This window comes from Arachis duranensis, chromosome 7 (assembly GCF_000817695.3).
Source record: "Arachis duranensis cultivar V14167 chromosome 7, aradu.V14167.gnm2.J7QH, whole genome shotgun sequence".
Classification (NCBI taxonomy): Eukaryota; Viridiplantae; Streptophyta; class Magnoliopsida; order Fabales; family Fabaceae; genus Arachis; species Arachis duranensis.
Genome location: NC_029778.3, coordinates 73,256,100 through 73,264,735, shown reverse-complemented (window position 1 = coordinate 73,264,735; position 8,636 = coordinate 73,256,100). Strand labels below are relative to the sequence as shown.

The following is an 8,636-nucleotide window of genomic DNA, read 5'->3' as shown; positions in this document are numbered from 1 at the left end:
TTTATTTCTAAAATGTGTACTCACTTGTCACTTCTTTTATAAGAGTTAAATAACATGTATTTTAATACATTTGATTAAAATACTCTTTAATAATCATTATAATAAAATATATCAGTAATAATAATGTAAAAATTGTACTTATTTTTAATATTTTAACTTGTTATAAATATATTTAATTTAAAAAATTNTAATGATTAGTTTTAATATATATGTGATATGGTCATATGAAATAATGTATATATATATATATACCCCACTTTGCAGGAAGATTTCAAGTACCCAAAAAGAAAAACAAACGAAAAAAAAGGGAGAGAGAAAGAGAAAGAGTGATGGAGGATGAGTCCAGCGAGAACAGGAAACAAGCGAGGCTCACGATTCTTGAGCTCGCAAACATGATAAGTGTTCCGATGTCGCTGAACGCCGTCGTACGGCTCAACGTCGCCGACGCCATCTGGCAGGGCGGCGCCAACAATCCCCTTTCCGCCATCGAGATCCTGAAGCGAGTCCTCCCCGCCGGCAACGGCGACGCCGAGAACCTCCAGCGCGTGCTCCGCATGCTAGCCAGCTACGGCGTCTTCAATGAGCATACGCCTTCCGGCGCCGGTGGAGAAAGGAAGTACTCGCTAACCGATGTAGGCAAAACGCTTGTGACGGATTCGGAAGGGTTATCTTTTGCGCCGTATGTACTGCAGCACCACCAGGTCATTCATAAAATAATGATAAGTAATTATAATTATAAATCCCATTTTTTCCCTTATTATTCTTGTTGTTAGCTACAATTGCCAATAAATTTGAAAATGAAAGGGGAGATATCTTTTATGTGCACTAAAATTAATTATTAAAATTAGTTATTAGTATAAAATATATTTTAAAATATAAATATATATTAAAAATAAATTAAATTATATATATATTAATTTTAATAATTGATTAATATTTTTTATGAAAGAAATGCATATATATCAAATGAACGAATGAAGTAATTAATTTTTTAACTATTACATAAATATTAAAAAAGTCAGTCAAACAAAGATATATATTTATAAATATCTTCTAATGTTATCTCACTTAATTCTTTTCGAAATTTTTTGGATGTATTAGAGCCAATAATTACTTAAATAATTCAGGATGCGTTGATGAGAGCATGGCCGTTGGTGCACGAGGCAGTGCTCGATCCTTCAAAGGAGCCCTTCGAGAGGGCCAATGGAGAGGCAGCATACAGTTACTACCTCAAACAAGGGGATATGAATGAGCTCATGGTCAAGGCCATGTCTGGGGTCTCAGTGCCTTTCATGAGGGCCATGCTTCAGGCCTACGACGGCTTCCGCGGAGTCGAGAGGCTTGTGGATGTTGGTGGCAGCGGCGGCGACTGCCTCCGGATGATCCTCCAGAAACACCCCAATGTCAAGGAAGGCATCAACTTTGACCTGCCTCAAGTGGTGGCCAAAGCATCACAAATTCCAGGTACACATAATAACAATGACTAATAATTTATAGAGTTTAGTGTTTTTTGTTTTTTTCAAAATTAAGAATGAGATTCGAAATGAAAAATATTATATCATTTGAATTATAATTAGTTGATTTTATAAAATTTATTATTACATTGGTATTTTATCAATTGTTCATATTAGTCAAATATTTTAATCTATTAAAATTAACTTAAACATTCTCATTCAAATGATATTTTGTTACATGAAATAAGAATGTTTAAGTTAATTTACAAAATTTATTGTTACATGAAAGGGTTACGTTTTGTATTGACTTGTGCTATACAAAATTGAATAACATTTTTTACGTATTTATTATTACATGAAAGCTAAGTTGAAAGAAGAGTTACGTTTTTATTTTTTTATTTTTTCAGTTGAAAAGAATCAGTCCTATGGAATGTTTAATTTGTAAAATGACCTTATAGACACCTATGATTTGTGGACTGAGTACAGAAAATTAAATTATGAAAAAAATTTTTATTAAAACATTAGATAGTAAAGTTGCACTTTTTAATTTGAATATGGAAGAAAAAGTGGTGTTAGACTCAGATGTGGGGAATACATATGTTTTACAGCTATGTGGTGTCAGTGAATAGAACTCGGACCATGCGAGTTCTTCCTTTCATAAAAAAATTGATAACAACAAATAACTCGGAGGGTCCGTTTTCTAACTTCCGAAATTCATATTTGCCTACCCACAAGTCGGACCATGCGATTTGTTAAGCAAAATTTTAAAATCAAACAACTCGCATTTAACACAAATCGAACCCTCCGATTTATGTATTCTGAATTTTTTTTACTTTTTAAACACAAATCGGAGGGTCCGATTTGTGTACTCCCACAATTTTAAAAAACACAAAAAATTACCATGTTAAAGTATATCACTCATTTTATTTTCATATCAAAATTTTTTAACCGTAAAGTTGTATTGATCTGATATTTAAAGTAGTGACTATCGATAGTGAAGCTTGAGAAAATTCTTTGGTGAGGCCAAAAGTACGCAAAATATATAATAATAGCAAATTACATTAAAGTTTTGTTAAGAATATCTGTTAGTCTTTTTCGTTTAATAAATACATTTAAACTCAATTTTTAATTTTATAATAAACAATTTTTTCTTTAGAAGTATGATCGTTATTAATCAAATTCATCAAGTTTTTTATATATTATAAGATAAAATTTACAAAACAATATTAAAGTGATAAATTAATTGCAAAGGTTAGAAAAAAATAGAATATTAATATTGAATATTCAATATTATTTTTTATATTTTTTAAAAAATTACATTAATAAATTAACACAAAAGGTATTTTAAAAAATAATTTCTTAAAAGATTATAAAAACTAAGATAAGATAAAGAGGAGATAAAATTATATTGTTTAAGAAAAACTAGAAAAGAGAACGAGAATATAAAATTATATTATTTGAAAATTATTGAACCCACAAGCTCCAAAAAAAAAGAAATTCTAATTTTGGTACATTAACTAAATCAACTATAAAGAGTTTTGGAGCGATGGTCCCGCTGTAACATAAAGCTTCGCCACTGGAGTCACTCACGAGTCACAACTACATGATATGACATTTTGTGTTGTTCACAGTGGTTGAGATTCTGAACCTGTGTCTATCATAACTAATTAATTATTGTGATTTCTAGGTGTAACCCATGTGGGCGGTGATATGTTCAAATCCATTCCTCAAGGTGATGCGATCTTCATGAAGGTGCGTCGTCCCATTATGCCATTTTTTTCTAATGACATCTTCAGAGTAAATAGTTAAATTGGTTTTTAAATAATAATGCGATCTCCAATTTGATTTTCAATTTTTTTTAATTAAATCTGCCTTCAAAATACTTAGTTTAATCACATTTCCTTCTGATAATTTTATTGTAAACGGTCTTACCAAAAACTGATTTAACACGTTAAGTTCTATGTCAACATTAAATCGATATTCTTTTTTAGGGTGAGACTGAGAGGCAGTGAATAAAACGATGTTGTTGTAGTCTCCATTGCTCTCACAATATTTTCTTTCTCACTTTCATTTCGACATCGCATAAGAGAAGAAGAAAAAACTTTTATCATCATCGCAAAACCAATTATTAACTTTGAGGTATCAAAAATGTGTAGTTGACAAAACAAAACTCTAATCCTAAAAATAGTTTTCAATTTCAGCAAAAAACCACAAAAGAGAAACCAATTTTATCAATAATGGCACAATCCTAACAAGAATTTTAGTAATAGAAAAAAAAACCCTTACCTTTAAAAGAGCCAATTTTTATAAATAAAATGCGAAAATCATAACTAAACACCAAACAAAAATTAAGCATAAACAATGAATAAAAATTTTGATAAAAAGTAGACTCCTTTTCTAATAATAATAATAAAACGGAGCCCTTGATGAACTTTTATGTCCCGAATTATAATCAATCAACAAAAAACAAAACCCTGAGCTAAAAACAGTTTTTTTTGTTGCTGTTGGTGAATGGGACTTGCAAATGTTTAACTACTCCAAGTTTTAACTATTCCATGATTGGAAGAAAGCCAATAAGAAGAAGAAGAATAAGTATTATGCATCATTATGAAGCTACAAGTATTAGGCATCATCATGAAGCTGCCAAATATTTCTCCACACTTGATTTTCTTCTTCATGCACTGCTGATGATGCTTGTTATGGTTTTCTTCATGCTAAGATTCGACTTTTTTGAGAGTGCAGTCACCAAAATCATTTGTGATTCTGTTAAAAAAGTCACCGAAAAAGCTTCCACAACCAACAGATCTGGATCTTGAAATTTTTTGCTCAAACGAAGAAGAAACAGAAAGGTAATCGTCGCTAGTTCCTTGCAAACTGCCGCCAACTGTTGTTGTGGTTGCTGTTGTAGAAGAAGAATGAACTGTCGCCATGCACTTTTTTCTGATGGCAATAGGCTTGGTGATAATCAACCCCGAACCTGACGATGTGCTTGCAGAGATCTTTGAAGTGCCGCCATTGTTGTTGACATCAAGTTTCTTAAAAGAAGAAGAGAGGTAGAGGAAAGACTGTAGGAGCTTTCAAGGACCAATTTGACTAGGTAAAGACTGTAGGAGCTTGAAGAGGTAGAAGATTAAGCATTTAGCACGTCAAAATAATGAGACTGGAAACATCAACATAGTTACAGGGATGAAACATAATGCGAAGGTTAGGGAGGATGTGGAGGAAGCTCAGATTGAGAAAGAAGGGTCAGTTGAGAGGAATGCTGATTGGGGTGAGGATGCCAACCCACCAAAGACACTCATGGGGCTAAGAAGTTGGTAATGGAAAACTGTCAGGGTTTGAAAAAATTTCTGACAGTTCACAATATTAGAGGGATTCAGAATTCTCATTCCCCTGAGGTGGTGTTCTTATGTGAGACAAAGAATCAACCCTCATTAGTGAAAAGACAGTTAAAAAATGTGGGTCTCACAGAGGTATTTTGTATTAATCTTAACGGCGCAGCAGGAGGCTTGGCTCTTGCATGGAGGGAATGAGTGAAGGTGAAGGTGAATAGCAGTGTAGAATTTTATATATCGTTCTCAATTGAAGATCAAGAGAGAAGAATCACATGAGAGATGTTAGGAGTTCACCTCCACAGTACTGACTAGTTGAGAGATAATCAATATGAGGCCTTGCTGGAGATTATTAGGCAACTCGGAGACAGATATGTTGTCATTAGTGATTTTAATGCCATATTATCATCAGATGAAAAGGAGGGAAGAAGGGAGAAATTATTTCAATCCATTCAGAAGTTTCAAAACTTTTTGAACCATAGATATTTAGTGGATATGGGATATCTGGGGGAGAAATTTACATGATGGAATCGGAGTTGTCATGAGAGAGTAGTTAGAGAGAGACTAGATAGAGCTTTTATATCTCTAAAACTGAGGAAGGAATATCCGTTGACTACACTCACACAGTTGGATGATATTGGTTCAAACCATTGTTCTTTGCTATTAAACTCAAATTCAGAAACCATCAAGAGTAAAAAGAGGTTCAAATTTCAAGAGAAATGGTGTGGAAAAGAGATGATTGATACAATAGTTAAGAAGGTGTGGCAAACAAACGTCTCTGGCTCTCTAATGTACCAATTATTTCAGAAACTAAAGCGATGCAGATCTAAAATAGTTAAATGGCAAGTTTCGAGGGGTAGGAAATTCAAGAAAAGAAAAGGAAAAGATTGCGACTAAAATCTCGGCATTGAAGGAATATCCCAGCTCTGTTAAGAAAATAGAGATCTTACAGCTAGAGGAAAAGTTGAGTAATGCATGTATTATGGAAGAAAGGTTTTAGAAGGAGAAATCAAGAACCGATTGACTCAAATTGGGAGATCAAAACACAAAATTTTTTCATTCCAAGAGTCAAGTTAGAAACAAGAGAAACAAAATATGGAGGTTAGAGGATGAGACTGGAGAGTGGTGTACTACTCCAGAAATAATTGGGGCAAGAGCGCAAAGATAATTTGAAGAGTTGGTTGCAACAGAAAATCCTCAAGATCCTTCCCATGTGCTGGCTGGTTTGAGAAAGAAGATCTCCTCGGAGACTAATCGGCACCTTACTAAACCGATCAGTGAAGAGGAATCTAAGGAGGCAGCTTTTTCTATTAACCCAAGAGCTGCCTCGGGAGATGATGGATTTACGGCAAAATTTTTTCAATTCTATTGGAGGATCATTGAAGGGATGTATGCAAGGCAGTTAAGAGCTTCTTTGATGGAGGAAGAATACTAAAGAGTTTCAACGATACACAAATCTGTCTAACTCCAAAAACTCCAAATATAGAAAATATGGAGCAGATTCGACCCATCAATCTAAGCACCGTATTCTATAAGATTATTTCCAAGGTATTTGTCCATCGCTTGCAGCTTCTTATGAATAGAATAATTAATGACAACTAGAGTGCATTTATTAGAAGGAGACTTATTAGTGATAATATTCTTGTGGCTCATGAATGCATGTATTTTTTTAAAAATAAATTATTTGGGAGCACTGATTTAGCAGTAAAAGTGGATATGAGCAAAGCCTATGATCGGATGGAATGAAATTGTGTGATTTGTAATGAAAATGCTTAGTTTTTGTCAGAGATGGATATAATGGATGAAAGAATGTGTCACTACTATTTCTTATTTTGTTATTGTAGAAAATTCTCCTATTGATTTCTTTAAACCAAGTAGAGGTTCTGGCAAGGAGATCTCCTCTTACCTTACCTTTTTCTATTATGTGCAGAAGGTATATCCTTTCTACTCCACAAAGGAGAAAAGGATAACCTATTTTAGGGGTTTCGGTTGAATAGTAGATGTCCAACCATCAACCACCTTTTATTCATTGATAACTCTTTATTATTCTGTAAATCAACACCATATAATTGTGCTAATTTGATTAATGTTATTCAGCAGTATAGCACCCTAAGTGGTCAGATTATCAATTTCAGTAAGTCTGCAGTATTTTTCAATAAAAATACCCATCATCCTATTAAGAAAGAAATAGCTACTTTTCTCAGAGTCCCTAATATTAGTGCGCAGGACAAATATTTGGGTCTTCTATCTATTGTTAACATATTTAAAAGTCAAACATTTGCTTATATAAAAGATAAAGTTTCAAATAAGCTACAAGGTTGGAAGCATCATCTATTGTCAGCAAGCGAAAGAGAAATCTATAAAGCTGTGAGGTGTGCTATACCTATCTATACTTTAAGTTGTTTCAAACTGTCCGAAACTCTACTAGATGATATTCACAAAATGATGATGCAATTTTGGTGGGGTCAAAAACAGAATGAAAAGAAACTTCAGTCAATTAGCTAGGATACAATTAGCAGAACTAAAGAGGAAGGAGGTATGGGGTTTAAAGATCTCAAAACGTTTAATGTGGCGATGTTAGCAAAGCAAGGGTGGAGACTAATGACTAAACCAAATTCTCTGTTTTATAAATTCTTCAAAAGCAAATATTTTAGATTTTTTTTAGAAGCAAAACTAGGTCTGAGACCATCTTAGACCTGGCAGAGCTTACTGAAAGGTAGAAAAGTCTTGGAACAAGGTACCAAATGAAAAGTTACAACACAAGGTATAGTTAAATTCAAAGAAGACCCATGGTTTGGTAACTTACCTCCATTCCGATTATAGGAAGACTGCAGTGACGAAAATCAGATCTGGCTAAGACAACTGTTTAATGAGACAGAGAATCGGAATACATAGCTCATTCACAGTGTGTTCAGACCCAACATAGCACAATAAATCTGTCAAATGGACATTGAAAAAGGTGAATATTCAGTCATTTGGATAAAGCATGATTCAGATCAGTACAATGCTAGAACAGGATATGAAGTAGCTTACAATTTTTTCCATAAGCCAATTGAAGCTCTTCACGCCAGATTCAAAAGAAGACAACTATGGAGGAGCATCTGGGAGGTACTATGTCAACCAAGAATCAAAGCCTTCCTATGAAAATTTGCTCATAAAAGACTAGCGGTGAAGACAAATCTTCATGAGAGGATAGTTCAGATCCCCAATTTGTGTCCATGATGTTATTTATTGTCGAAAACACACTTCCATGCTTTGATCTGCTGTCCAGAAGTTGGGCAAGTTTGGAATCAATCACCAGTAACTAGTGTGATACCTAGAGATCCGAATATAGAACCATGGGAGAGGTGGTGTCAGTTGATGAAAGAGGTGAGAAGAAGAGTTTTAAAAGAAAAAATCAGTCAAGTGAACTACTTTCTATGGTAAATCTGGTTGTCCAAGAACTCTCATCTTTGAGAATTACAGAGTTGAAGCTGAAAAAATTCTGTCCCAAACTCTGAAAATTATAGACGAATATAGACGACTTGAGAGACATAGCTACCTAAACTGAAGAGGGAAGAATAGCTTTACCTATTGTTCTGAATCTGTGATGCGTTAGCTTGGTTTTGTTTTTTTCTGAAATTTTCCCAAATTTATGATTATTGCATATGTTTATCCCTCATTTTGTGAGTATTGTAATTGAACCATTTAATTAAAATAAAGGTATTAACTTTGATTTAAAAAAGAGATCAATTTTACTCCATATCTTTACTTATATATATTGATTGGAATAAATTATTTTAATATGTAGATATGATATATTTGTAATTACAGTAAAGTTATAAATAGTTACAAAAAAAAGTAAAGTTAT

At 33.4% G+C, this 8,636-nt stretch overlaps 1 protein-coding gene across 1 annotated transcript in view; it reads left to right on the top strand.

The window, feature by feature from the left end:
* The first annotated feature begins 275 nt into the window (after window positions 1-275).
* LOC107459826 (nicotinate N-methyltransferase 1) overlaps window positions 276-8,636 on the top strand; it is a 16,572-nt gene continuing 8,211 nt past the window's right edge. The window contains exons 1-3 of the mRNA XM_016078104.3: window positions 276-701; window positions 1,128-1,464; window positions 3,142-3,206. Coding sequence (XP_015933590.1) covers window positions 330-701; window positions 1,128-1,464; window positions 3,142-3,206 — 774 coding nt within the window. The 5' untranslated portion in view covers window positions 276-329. The remainder of the gene's footprint in view (window positions 702-1,127; window positions 1,465-3,141; window positions 3,207-8,636) is intronic.